This window comes from Antedon bifida, chromosome 9, assembly GCF_963402885.1.
Source record: "Antedon bifida chromosome 9, ecAntBifi1.1, whole genome shotgun sequence".
Classification (NCBI taxonomy): domain Eukaryota; kingdom Metazoa; phylum Echinodermata; class Crinoidea; order Comatulida; family Antedonidae; genus Antedon; species Antedon bifida.
In genome coordinates this window covers 19,309,598-19,324,101 of record NC_136234.1, presented here as the reverse complement: position 1 = coordinate 19,324,101, position 14,504 = coordinate 19,309,598, and the positions used below count along the sequence as shown (strand labels likewise).

The 14,504-nt window shown below is 32.2% G+C and overlaps 4 protein-coding genes across 4 annotated transcripts in view; 2 read left to right on the top strand and 2 right to left on the bottom strand.

Moving 5' to 3' along the window:
• LOC144852227 (cell growth regulator with RING finger domain protein 1-like) overlaps positions 1 to 14,504 on the bottom strand; it is a 249,540-nt gene that overhangs the window by 106,485 nt on the left and 128,551 nt on the right. The gene's annotated exons all lie outside the window — the stretch shown is intronic.
• LOC144852208 (transcription factor IIIB 90 kDa subunit-like) overlaps positions 1 to 14,504 on the bottom strand; it is an 82,642-nt gene that overhangs the window by 53,936 nt on the left and 14,202 nt on the right. The gene's annotated exons all lie outside the window — the stretch shown is intronic.
• LOC144851883 (RNA polymerase II-associated factor 1 homolog) lies at positions 94 to 7,244 on the top strand. Its single transcript, XM_078709536.1, has 14 exons — positions 94 to 232; positions 671 to 694; positions 922 to 1,136; positions 1,373 to 1,439; positions 1,759 to 1,860; positions 2,547 to 2,595; positions 2,767 to 2,823; positions 3,319 to 3,387; positions 3,603 to 3,706; positions 4,132 to 4,248; positions 4,412 to 4,540; positions 4,775 to 4,877; positions 5,418 to 5,580; positions 5,957 to 7,244. Exons 1-14 carry the CDS (start codon positions 183 to 185, stop codon positions 6,199 to 6,201), a joined length of 1,494 nt encoding a protein of 497 aa, XP_078565662.1. The 5' UTR covers positions 94 to 182; the 3' UTR covers positions 6,202 to 7,244.
• Positions 8,161 to 14,409, top strand: LOC144852220 (phospholipase B1, membrane-associated-like). The gene is made up of 14 exons (XM_078709984.1): positions 8,161 to 8,616; positions 9,102 to 9,235; positions 9,623 to 9,683; positions 10,149 to 10,207; positions 10,478 to 10,545; positions 10,709 to 10,764; positions 10,915 to 11,023; positions 11,386 to 11,584; positions 11,861 to 11,949; positions 12,668 to 12,743; positions 12,949 to 13,053; positions 13,328 to 13,423; positions 13,562 to 13,627; positions 13,884 to 14,409. Exons 1-14 carry the CDS (start codon positions 8,553 to 8,555, stop codon positions 14,040 to 14,042), a joined length of 1,341 nt encoding a protein of 446 aa, XP_078566110.1. The 5' UTR covers positions 8,161 to 8,552; the 3' UTR covers positions 14,043 to 14,409.

Sequence of the window (14,504 nt, the reverse complement as noted above, 5' to 3'; positions counted from 1 at the left end):
CCGAAATCTTGTATATTATTTGTTTATTATTATGCTACGAATTTGTTGATTTTAAATTAGGCCTACCTAGCTCTCTAATAAAACAAAAGAACCATCTTGCATGTTTTGACGAGAGAACGTCGTTTAGGCCTACTGTTATTTTATACTTTATCTAGGACTAATCAACTGCTCTTTGAATAACTATGCCACCAACCATTCAAAGTGGTAAAAGACCAGATTCAGGTGATAGAAGGTAAGAGTTAACTGATTGGAAATAGCTAATATAAGCCTAGAACCTCAGAATGCTAGGCTTAAGGTAACCTGTGAGATAGGATTAGTCCTACGCCTACGGTCTAGGCCCGGCTCAATTAGGAGCATTTCAACCCTGGACGTTTCGTCCCAAAAGTGGGCAGAAATGTTTCGGAGAATTTGGCTTGGAATGAATCGATTCATAACATCATTAAATTGATATACATTTCTTAAAGGTATTTATGATATAATGTATACCATTTACATTTTCCAATAAAAATGTAGTTTCTCAACAAGAAAATGTTCACGTACGTAATTTAATTTGAGAATCAATAGAATTATATAATATTAATTGATATGATTTTTAATATTTATTTTTTAATTTACCATTATTACAAACTGTACTTTAAAATCACCAACCGTAATTGTTCTTTTGTTTTAGGCCAAGATCTTCTGGTCCCCCAAAGTAAGTATTTACTATTTATTATATAACCTGCAAATTTTTAGGACTTCATTTAATTTAACGCATTCATTTCATTAATAATACATTCGTTAAACACATATTTTTGATACATAAACCTTTGTCCTCAACAAAAAATTCTTTTCTTATTCAAAGGATAAATTGTGAAAACTGGTGTGCTCAACAGAAAAACTTTTTTTAAATTTGAATAACATTTCATTTGTTTTTTTTAGATCTGATCTTGTTTGCAGGCCAAAATACACAAACCAGCTGCCTGACATACCATTTGACCCCAAATTCATCACCTATCCGTTTGAGGCTAACAGATTCGTACAGTACAATGCAACTTCATTAGAACGAACATTCAAACATGAACTGCTTGCAGAACATGACCTTGGGGTCACAATTGACCTCATCAATCCAGACACCTACAGTATTGACCCTAATGGTAAGGCACATCTAAAGATAATCTTTATTTAAAAATGTTCTCCTGAGTAAAGCTCTCTCTTCACTATCAAACTAGTTTGACAAAAAAAAAATGTGATGTGCCCAAATATGGTAATGATACATCATCGTGTACATATATGAACACATTTTTTGATAGTGTAGACAGAGCTTTAGATAAAAATAATGTTAGTAAAACACAAGGACTTTTTAACATTTTTTGTTAATATCTGTTTTCAGTAAATTTAGATCCAGCTGATGAGAGGTTGCTGGAAGAAGACATAGCAACTCCTGGCGATTCAAAACGGTAAACATTTAATTTATTCCCTTTCCCAGCAGATGTTCCTCTCTGCCACCCCTTCCTTTCTTCCCTCCACCTGCTAAATTTAAATTTTAAAAAGTAATCTCAGCAGTGCCCAGACTTGCGATAACCAAATGGAAATAATTTTATATTATTTAAAACTCACTTTTTTAATATCCTGGTTCAATTAGTTTCATTTTTATTGGTTTTTTTAACCAAATAAATCAAATCAAACCTTTTGCTATTTTTCCGGACTCTATTTGTCATCTATTTGTACAATAAAGTTGTCAATTTAAAAATCTCTGAAATTATTCTTTCTTTTTAGGTCGAAACAACACAGTAAAATGGTATCATGGTTACGAAAAACAGAATACATATCAAGTGAATATAACAGATCTCAGCACAGAAGTGATAAAGTAGAAACTAAGTATGTACATATGCATCATAATCATCATCTCGTCATTGTATCATCATCATCATAATCATTGTCATTGTATCATTATAATCATCGTCATTGTATCATCATCATAATCATTGTCATTGTATCATCATCATGATCATCATCATTGTATCCTCATCATAATCACCGTCATTGTATCATCATCATAATCATCATCATTGTATCATCATCATAATCATCATCATTGTATCATCATCATCGTCATTGTATCATAATCATCATCATTGTATCATCATCATAATCATCATCATCATAATCATCATCATTGTATCCTCATCATAATCATCGTCATTGTATCTTCATCATAATCATTATTATTGTATCCTCATCATAATCATCGTCATTGCATCATCATCATAATAATTGTCATTGTATCATCATCATAATCATCATCATTGTATCATCATTATAATCATCGTCATTGTATCATCATCATAATCATCGTCATTGTATCATCATGGATATTTTTTAACTAATGTTTTTGTTAATAACTTAAATATAAATTCTTGTTTAAAAAAAACTATTCTTGAGCCAAAATATAAAGTAAAAGATTTTCTTACATTTGGGCATTTATAGACCCCATCCTGTTTATCATGTTATTATACTACATCTTCAAACCGTAGGCTAAAACCTTATTTTATTTTTAATTACAGAGTTGCATATAGTTTAAAGAAGCAATTTACAGAAGAAGATGTATATAAGGTAATCACATTTGTGAAGCTAGTAGAAATAATAGTAATCTTTTATGTATATTTTACAAAAAAAATGTTTTAAAACATGGAATAAGAATCGATATACAAGTATAACCTATTTAGCAATGGAAAAAAAATGTATTATGTGTATTTATTTTATTTTTTATTTATTTTGTTACAGGACAGAGACAGTCAGTTGCAAGCAATTGAGAAAACATTTATTGATGCCAAATTACCTGTAAGTGATATCAATAAAAAACAACAACCACCACCACAAGGTGGTTTAAAAAAATGTTTTACCATGGTTGTACTAAAATTTAACCAAGATATTAAAAACTATGATTGACTCGCATGGTGATGTGCTTACAAGAGTTACATGTTCGGATTGGACTTTGTAGCCACTATTGTTAGTTTTACCGAGACCAGTTCTACTGGGCAGGCAGTGGTCGGAAGAAATTAGCTATTGGACTTGGTTAATTTAACCCAAGTGAATTATAGCCAGTGTTCGGATTGACTTTTCTTGGTCAATTTAGCTGAACTTGTTCACCCAAATAAGTCTAGTGCGATCGAGGCTTTTGATTTATTTTGTCATGTTTTATTTAAAGCTCTGTCTACACTATCAAACTAGTTTGACAAAAAAATGTTTGATGTGCTCAAATATTGTAGTGATATGACATCCTGTCCATATATGGGCACATCACATAAAGTTTGATATTTATGATTTATTGTTTAGATTACCAAACACTACAGCAAACCCTCAGTGACGCCTGTTGATGTGATGCAAATATATCCAGATTTCAAGGCAAGTAGCATTTTGTTTATCCTAATTTGTGGTTCGCATAGTTCCTGTCATTCATAGCTTTAATTAAGCTACAGTAGCAACCCTATTAATAGGACACATTTGTTTCTCCTCCTTAGATTATAGTTCCACTATCTTAACCGCTCGGCCACTCACTATAAATTATATGTATTATATTTGTAAAGTATTGTAAACTTGCCATGTGTTTTCATATTTAGCTGTGGACCAATCCATGTGCTCAGGTTATATTTGATTTTGATCCAGCACCTAAAGGAAAATCAGCTGCAGTACAAGTAGAGGAAATGTCACAAGCTATGATAAGGTTATTATTATTGCTAATAAAATGTATGGTTTAATATAGTAGAACTTATAAAAAGACACATTTTGAACCCAATGGTGTCCCCAGGGATATAAGGATTACCTGTATAACTTCCATCTTTTTAACTAGCACTAATTATTTTGTGCTTTTTACATTTTCTGTTGATTGTTCAGCACTTAGAAGCACCCTGCATTTTGCGCTATATAAATTGAATATTATTATTATATGGGATTAAATGAAGAATCAAAGTACAAATGCAATGAATTGTAAAGCTCTTTATGTGACAAAAAATGTGATGTGCCCATATATAGACATGATGATGTCATAGCACTACCATATTTGGGCATATCACCACCATATTTTGGCACATGACACTGATTGATAGTGTAGACAGAGCTTAAAGTATCATGTTTGTTATTTTTTAACAGAGGTATGGTTGATGAAAGTGGGGATCAGTTTGTAGGTTATTTCTTACCAACAGAGGAAACACTCGGAAAACGAAAGCGTGACGCTGAAGAAGATGTGGATTACGCCCACGATGATGTGTAAGTATATATATAAAGTTTTGCAAACTGACCATTATAGTACGATGATGTTACAATCATTTTGGCCATTTTTTTCTTCCCTAAAAATATTTTATCAGGTCGATTTAATCATCAGAATTTTATATAAAATAAATTGAATTATTTAATTTGTTTCTTTTTAAAGATATGAGTATAAGATGGCAAGAGAATACAATTGGAACGTGAAGAACAAGACAAGTAGGGGCTACGAGGAAAATTATTTCTTTGTTTTCAGAAAAGGAGAAGGTGTATTCTACAATGAATTGGAAACTAGGTAGGTGGTAGTTTTTTTGTCCATGGGTTTTACGTGACAAGTTTTTTCTTGTAAAATCCACTATTAATGGTATTTTTTTCTTGCTTTAATTCGTTTGTTATTTTCTATGCACCATTAATATAAATAAATGTTTATGAAATGAAAATGAAATGACGATAATAATGTAATAATAAAGTGATTTAATGAAGTTTGAGGATTGATATAATAAAGATTTTAAATTTACTTCTTTACTAGAGTACGATTAAGTAAAAGACGAGCGAAAGAAACTGTGTCATCTGGGTCATCATTTCTTGTTGTTAAACATCGCGATCAAACAGAAGCTGAAACAGCAGCACAGGTATACCATCATGATTGTCATCATTATCATTTCAGTGTCATCATTATCATAATCATCATCAATTATTATCATCACATATTTGTTTTTTATTGTTGATGATGATGTTGGTATCAAATCATCATCATTAATATTTTTATAATAAATATCATAATTGTGCATTTATAGATCAATTATTTTCATTAATATATTACATTTTCATAAATGTATTATATTTTCATCAATATATTACATCTTCATCAATTTATTACATTTCATCAGTATATTACATTTTCATCAATTTATTACATTTTCATGAGTATATTACATTTCCATCAATGTATTACATTTTCATCAATGTATTGCATTTCATCAATATATTACTTTTTCCTCAATATTTTATATTTTCATAAATGAAGTATATTGTCACCATTATATTACATTTCATCAATATATTACATTTTTATCAATTTATTACATTTTCATCAATATATTACATTTTCATCAATTTAATAAGTAATTTTGTTGTGTATTAAATCTTGCTCTAATTTTGTTATTTTTTAGTCGGCAAGACTGGCACAACTTGATAACCAAATGGCTGAAGAAGAGGAGGAAGATGAGGAAGAAGGAATTGCAGAAGATGAAGAGATGGAAGATGTTGAGAAGGAAGAAAAGGAAGCTAGTGATGTGGAAAATCAAAACGAAGAAGAAAATGAACAACATTCAGGTATTGTTAAGATAATTAAATGATTATACAAATAATGAATGCTTATTAGTGCAATGGTACAAATAATTTCATGAGGTAAAATTAACATTTATCTATAACCTAATGAAATTATTTGTACCATTATAGAAATTTATAACATACCTACTTTTAACAAAAGAGTAGGCAAAAGCCTCCATTTGAAAAGGCAGCACTCCAATTTAGACACGAAGTAGAACAATTATAGATTGTGCTTGCACGGTTGATAAATTCAATGATAATAATGATAGTAGAATGACAATGAGTTCAATGGAGTAGTTATTGAATACCATATGTTAAATATAATTATTTAATATTAGTATAAATTTAAATAACTTTATGTTAATTTTTTAATTTAAAGGCGAAAGTGAACAAGAGAAAGAAGACAGCGATGAAGAAGAAGCAGCGGCACAGAATGTACAAGAAAGTGACAAAGAAGAGAGTGAGAATGAAGAAAAAGAAGAGAGTGAACACGAGGAAGAAGTTAAAGAGGAAGATGAAGAGGACGATATGGAAAGAAGGAAAGAGAAAGACGAAGAAGAAATCTTTGGAAGCGCGAGTGATAGTGATGGTGAAGTCAAATCATCGGGTGAAGAAAGCGATTGAAGAGCTCACTCACCGAAGGAGAATTGTGCAGTTTACAAGAATCATGCGTTCCTGGTATATGATATTTAATTTGAAAACCATATACTGTAAAAGGATATTTCACTAAATAAAAATCTCATCTCTCTGCGTGAATTATTTTCCCGATACCAGAGAGTACGCCACTTGTTTTAATGTCGTAGCTACTGGTGTTGTGCAGTCTAACCGTGAAAAATCTGGGGAGGAAAGCATAGTTGCGCGCTATTTGATTTCATCTCAGAAAAAAACAGGCCCCTCATCGGTGTGTTTTTCTCCCAAGATTTTACAGGGGTTAGCCTGTGAAATCTTGTGAGATTCTTAACGAAATTGTCTTCACGCTATGTAAACCTGGTTACAAGTTGTTACTTCTTGCAGGAGTGAAAAGGGTATTAGCCTAGTCTACACTAGCAAACCTCACCAAACTTTTACATACTCTTGAGTTTTCCACATTTTGGAGATGTTTCGTCAAGCCTGTTTACACTAGTTACTGGAGAATGCTGTCAGCTTGTTCATCTGCAGGATCACATGACCACGAAGACTCATTTGATTCAGTCAACTAGTTTTTGCTTTTTAACTTCTGAAAACTTGTTTTCTGCAGTTCAACTGGTCAAAACTAGCCAAAAGGTTTTTCATAAACTTGGAGTTAGCAAACTAAAGCTCTGTCTACACTATCAGACTTTATGTGACAAAAAATGTGATGGACATGATGATTTCATATCACTACCATGTACTAGTGTAGACAAGGTTTTAAAAGACATAGAATATTCAAATAAATGGTTCTGGTGTATCTGACCTCACTATGAACTGTAAGGTACTTGCACTACTGCTTCTTATCTCCCTGCCAGATTACAAGGATTAAGTTGATCGAATCCTAAGTGTGTTGACTTGTGAGGCAGTCATACGTTATGTCGACCTCATTCATGATTTACTCAAATGACTAGACAGAAAATACTCACACCTCGTGGTGAACTGGTGTGTTGAACTTAATCTGTATCTTATCTATTGCGTTATAATTTTATTGGGGTGGGTGGGTGGGATAAAATATCCGTTAAGAACTCGATTCCATCACAAATACAGAAAAGAAAACATATTTCATTCTGTAAATTATATAAAACCAGTGGCATAACGCATAGGTCAAAATGCCCCTGGTTTAGCACTCCTAAGGGGCCCTCCAACGCTGGGTAGTTGCATTGGACTGTTCATGCTCTGAGGCCCCTTGAGCTCTGGGCCCCTGGGTTTAGCCAGTGAGCGCTTATTTACTTGTTTCCTGAGCTCAGCATTTGCTGGATCCGGAGTCGAGGCTATGCCTATAATAGCTGTTACACCACTGTATAAAACAATCCATTTGTTAGTATTGTCTGTCCAGATTTTTTTTTTGTACGTAGACACTGGACAAATGAATAAAACTACTTTATGTACAATTTGTAAATCTTAGTAGCAATATTTCATTTTCTTAATGTGTACTGTATTTCATGGTAAAATGTCAAATTTTAGCTGATGAATACATAGATATATAAATTTCTATTTCTTTTTGGGAACTCTGCACTGAGATATTCATGTTGTCACTATGCAGCTATTGAGTTTAACAGTCATTCTGTGCACGTATGTTTCTGAGCATATGCAGAATGACTTTTACACATGATAGCTCCATTGTGTTGCGTGTTGTGAAACCATAACAAATACCATCTATTGTCTGCAACATCTCCATCCATCCATCCATCTTTGTTGAGTTGTGTATAGTGTAGTCTGTAGGCCTAGGAACTTCCTAAACATATTGTGTTGAGTTTTTCATGACGTCACTATACAGCTATTGAGTCTAACAGTCATTCTGCACATGTATGTTTCTGAGCGTGTACAGAATGACTTTTATACATGATACTGTAGCTCTATTGTTGAGTTGTGTATAGTTTAGTCTGTAGGCCTAGTGCTTCCTAAACATATTGTGTTGACTTTTGTTAATATATTGTTTACCTTACTATATTATCTATAATGTATTTATTTAAAAATAATACAGTGTTGACCTATATCTAATTTGGTAACAAAATAGGCCCATAAGTACACAGGAACCAAATGCCTTAATGTCTCAATTTAGGCGTAATGGTTCGATGTAAAGATTGGTAGTATCAAAAATCAACATTATATAGAATCAGTATAGATCAGTGTAAATATTAGTTCATACTTATTAGCAATTCATAATAATGATACAGTGCTTTGTTATCTTAATAATCTAACTTTAGCTCACACCACCCCAGACCTTTGGCTTAACCACGCATGTACCTCCAAAAGTAACACTTAAGGTTGCTTTCATAGTGAGCTTAAGAAGTGAGATTTTAAAAATGAGGTTTCAGGTGGCTTTCTTGTTTTTATTCATTGGTGGATGTTTTACACAGAGTGACGATGGTATGTATCTTTTCACGTTTATATCATAATTGATAATAACAAAGATGTTTACATTTGATTGAGTGTTCAAACGCTTGTAAAATACACTAAACTCTACCAGTACTAGACACCCTTAAGCTCTGTCTACACTATCAAACTTTATGTGGCAAAAAAATGTGATGTGCCCATATATGAACATGATGATGTCGTATCACTACTATATTTAAGCATATCACTACCATATTTAGGCACATTACACTTTTTCTGTCAAACTAGTTTGGTAGTGTAGACAGAGCTTTAGGTTGACTCATGAAGTCCGGTTTTCCTATATATGCAATTTCAAAATTAGAAATAAGGTTCTGTTTAGATAGGATTTCCAGTTGTTTGATTGGATATTTGGGACTTTTGAATGTATGATTTTAATGTGTACCTGATAAAAAATATATAATGGTTAAACTTCCATAATTAATAGTTAGTTTTTTAATTTATTTTTTATGTTCCTTAAGTTGAGTGGCAGAATTACGTCAAGGTTCTGAATTCATTTGATGAGACACCAGCACGTGTTGGTGAGAACCTAACGATTCCAACAGGACTACCAGAATTACCAATCCCAGACTATCCAGAGTGCTTTCTACCATATGTAAGATTATTTTCAAATATTTTAATTCATGATTTGAATTTGAGTCTGTTTTCAAGTATGTATGGTTCCAAATCACATATTCTCTTAAATACTAAGTATTTGACTGACTTAAGTCAGTTAAATATTTAAGAATTTCTCTTAAACTGTGTTCACTTTAGATAGGATAATATATTGTTAAATGAGTGTGTTTTCCTCGGCCTAGTGTAATTGCTAACAATAAATTGCATATAGATTGTGATATAGACTGATGCATATTCAAAATAGGTACACTGTAATATTTTAATTGGAGATGATTATAAAACTCAAATATTTTAAATTATTAAATACTGTATAACAAAAGTGGGATAGCAATAGTGTTATAATACAGTACTTTGTTTTGTTTTATAGAAAACATCATTGAAAATCGAATGCCCAGACACCGGCCCCTCAGAGACTGTACCTACCTCAGGTAAGTTTGATTCTAGGTGGTTTAAGTTGGTAGATCACTACTTTAGGTTGGAGAAAATATTTTACCAATGGTAAAACTTTTAGTATAACGGACCTATAGTATAATAATAATAATATTCGTTTTTATATAGTGATTATTGCACAATGTTTCACCTAATTACCCCGCTCATTTATTTTGAATACGTAGGTTTCACGTATTGAAACCTACTCCCATAATGCATCTAGTAATCACCGCAAAGTTGTGTCTGGTGATCCAAGAAATATATTAATAAATTTATCCATTAAACCATGTTAAAACCCATCAAAGTCTACAATCTTATAATGCATCTAGTAATCAGCGCAAAGTTGTGTCTTGTGATCCAACTGGTACAGTATAACGCATGAAGAAGTGTGTTGATTTATAAATAAATTTATCTATTCAAGCGTGTTAAAACCCATTAAAGTCTACAATCCTATCTCCTAATAGCTCATCGGGTAAGACCAGCTGATATCAAAGTTGTTGGCGCAGTAGGCGATTCAATTACGGTAAGAGTGATCCTTTATTTCTTTATTTCTATGCAAGCTACTATAGAGCAGGAGTCCTTGCTGGAAAGTTAACCAATTTCTATGCATGTGGCAATTTGTTGTGTGTACTAATTAATAATAATACCACATTTTATATAGCGCCCTTTTCATGAGTAATCATGCTCAAATAATAATTATCAATGAAATGACAGTCTGGCGAGTTTATTCAAGTGGGTGTATCTACTACTGTATTTGAATTAGTTCTTTAAATTTATATTTCATTTTTGTCAGGCTGCAAATGGAGCTGGAGCATGTGCATTGCCCGGTGTTATAGTTGAGGCTCGTGGGCGTTCATGGAGGTGAACTTCTTTCTGTTTCTTGGACCCCACAATATGCTTACTGTAGGGCTACAGTGGGGTACTTTTTCTCAAGATATTTTCTTTGTTTATAGGCCTTATAGTAGAATTGTAGACTGGAAATGTACAGTAGTTGTAATTTGTTGTTCTCTTATCTTACTTCTAGTATTGGAGGTGATGGTAGCCTGGAGTCAATAACGCAAAGTGTAGTAACGATTCCCAGTAAGTAATGCATGTACTTGTTCAGTGATATAATTATATGTTCCTTAATTTCAACTATTAGCCAATTAGCGGCCACTTTATTTATGAAGATGCCACAATCTTCAAAGTAACTTGTTGTCCAGAAATGGTTTATTATTAATTTTGTTATAGATATATTGAAGGAATTCAATGAAGATGTCTATGGTTATTCTGTTGGAAATGGCGATGAAAATAGTGAAGGAACTAATTTTAACTGTGCCGTACCAGGAGCAAGAGCAGAGTTAGTTGATTAAAATTCTTTTTAACTTATCTTAACGTCAAGCATCATTCACTATTTATGTTCAATATTTAGTTCATTTTTACCTAATAACAATTATAATGTCTATTGTTGTTGTTCTTGTTATTGATAGTATTATCTTCTTATTACTTTATTGTTTTTAAGGGTCTCTGACTTATTTCTCTTACTTTTGATGACGTTCTGTACATAACTTACTATCGAGGCTATTTTATGGAATAAATGATTTGATTAAACTGAGGATTTGATATGATACACTGTGAATGTAAAGGGATGTAATATTCATACTGTATGTAGGCCTAGTTAATCACATTTATTACACTATATCCACACATTGTATCTTTTAGACACATGCCCACCCAAGTACGACGCATGATAGGCAAAATGAAGAACGATCCTTTCGTGGATTTTGAAAACGACTGGAAACTTGTAACGTTATTCATCGGTGGCAATGACCTTTGTCAGTACTGTGACAATCCAAATAAATTTGACCCTCATCAGTATGTTGCGTACATCGATGAAGCCCTCACCATCATGCAGACAGACGTAAGTGGGAAGATTTAAGTCGTGTATGGGAGGGGTGGGGGGGATGTAGTTGATCTGGTGGTCCCCCCCCCCCCATAAAGTTTAGTGACTAATCATTTATTAATATTAATTAATTATTAATAGGAGTATTGAGCTTAATTTACATATACTTTACACATAGGCCTTACTACAGTATGTTATGTTGAGTTTATTTGCAAAATAACTGATAATATATGCAAATCATTTGAGTTGTTCTCATACACACAGCAACATCATGTTTCTTAATTTTGTTTTCAGCTGCCGCGTACCATAGTCAATGTTGTAATCATTCTAAATATTCCAGCAGTTGAGGAGATATCTTCTTTTAAATGTGATGCACTTCATATGTAAGTAAACAACATGTTTCAAGAAAGTTTCTTTTGTCTGCCTTTAAAATTGAGTAGAAACAATTTTAGATAGATGATGTAGATGTAAACAAACCAACAAAGTTAATTTATTTTTCAAAGATGTATTGTCCCTTTGATTAATTAAAAAAAAATTAAAAAATAAAGATTTCGAAAAAAAAGTGGGTCATTTTGAAGTATCATACTAGTTATTAACTTTCACTAAAAATTAGTCGAAAAAAAAATCATTTAACTGAAATACAGACGTTTTTTTGTTCAAAAGATAACTTTGACTTCCAGTCAAAGTTTTCGATCAAAACATATCTCATAATGCAACGCGCTTGTTTGGCTACTCTGTATGGATAATCAAAAAACTTCCTCGCGATCTGTGTGAAAACACCTTCTCAACCATGACGAGTTGTAAACAATCCTAATTAGCATCATGCATAATGCATACTCGTGGTTTGAAATCTTTGTTTACTTTCGATCACGACAATTTTCCAGATGAAATGTAATCAAATTAATTTACCTGTTAATTACGTAAACTTGTTGTTGGCTCAAATTTTCAACTTAAAGTGAACTTTAATATTACTTTGATATGGCCAATTTAAATTTAGAATATTTTTACCTTCATTTTTTGTGTTTCAAGGGACAATACATCTTTAAGGAAATAAAACAAATGAATATTATATTCCTCAACAATAATTGACTTTAATTTTAGTGTTTACTGTGATTGTGCCATGTTTTTACCAAATGAAACTGCTGTTCATTTGCGAAAGATCACTCAAAATTATCAGGTTTGTTATGTTTTACTACTACTATTCTAAAGCTCTGTTTACACTATCAAACTTCATGTGATGATGATGTCATATTACTACCATAAATTAGCATATCACTACCATACGCATATATATGCATTCAAGATACAGTATGTTTAAAAGCAAAATTGTATGTGATTGTCTTGATAATCATATATCTTCTAAATCGTATGTTATTTTGTAGGACTGGACTATAGAGCTTTTAGAAAGTGGCAAATTTGACACAAAGGAGGGTTTTACAGCAATTTCCCAACCTTTCTTTACAAAGACGGACCCACCAGTTGACGAAGTAAGACAATACATGAACATAGCAAAACAGTTGAATCATAGAGTTAATACAGTGCATAAAAGTCAACTGTGCCTGTAATCTTTTTTGATATGAGCACAGTCGACCATTCAATGTACCAATTAGAATACAGAATTGCGGTTGACTGTGTCGGTTAGAAACAAGCAATGCCATGCACAGTTGACCATGCTCATAGTCTTTTATTCATAGAGTAGACTTTTAAGGTTATAGTGTACTTGGAAATATCAAAATAATTATTAAATTATTCTTTTATTAGAATGGTAATCCAGACTTTAGCTTCTTTGCCCCTGATTGTTTCCACTTTAGTAGCAAAGGACATTCAGCTGGGGCTGGTGAACTTTGGAACAACATGGTAAGGCAACTCTTGTAGATTGCTTGGTTCTCTAGTATTAGGCCATTTGGTATATTCAATTCTGATTGGATATTTCCTTCCTTAGCTCCTTTCGTTAATCTTTTTGTATATTTTCTGTAAATGTTTTACTACCTACAGATGATGCCGGTAGGCCAGAAAAGAACAACTTGGCAGCCATTTTCAGATTTAATCTGCCCGACGAAGGTAAAAAGATTATTTCTAATTCCATTGTTTCAAATTTGTCTAAGGGGCTTGTACACGTATTGTTGTCATAATGTACTATGCTTGTATTCATTATAAGACAATATAATATTGGCTGTGTAAGCGTACGTTTTATCATAATAATATTTTTACTCCATTAATATTACTTTAGTATTATTATATAATTTCAGAAATAGTGTTATCTATCTAATAGCTGTCCAATGCAGATAAAAAGTTTATTTTCTTTTTATTCGTTTAGGAACACCCGTACATTTTTACGAACGTGAACAGTCGTGATGACTTTGATGTCACGAAAGATCCATCAGTTCCAGAACCAACCGAGCCATCCCGTTCGCAAGTAATCTGTGGCTCTATTACACTAATCGCAATGCTTTTCTCTTTCAAACTCTTTGTATGATTTCAAATCAAATTTCAAATATTTGTTTGTTGTCCTTAAAAATTATTTCATGTACAAAATGTTTTATGAAAAAAGTGAAATAAAATATATAATATTAAAAACAGATGATGATGATGGTCGACAGAGTGACAGTTGACCGTGCACCTAATGTCTTGTTTTCTATCGGCATGGTCGACCATGCTCCTTTTCTAATAATGGCACAGGTAAACTACTGTAGGCGCACAATCATGACAATAGAAAACTCACTAATAATTGCAGTCAACCATGCCGATAGAAAATATTATAATATATAATAATATAGTTGACCGTGACACTATTCACATTAAAACCACACTTATCTAGTGTTTGAATTGAAACTATACTTTTTTTAGCACACTTTTCTTTTGCACCTTTTTTTGTTTTGTAGAATATTTTGCAATAATAATAATTCTCCTTTAATCTACATTTTTTTTGTAAAATCTT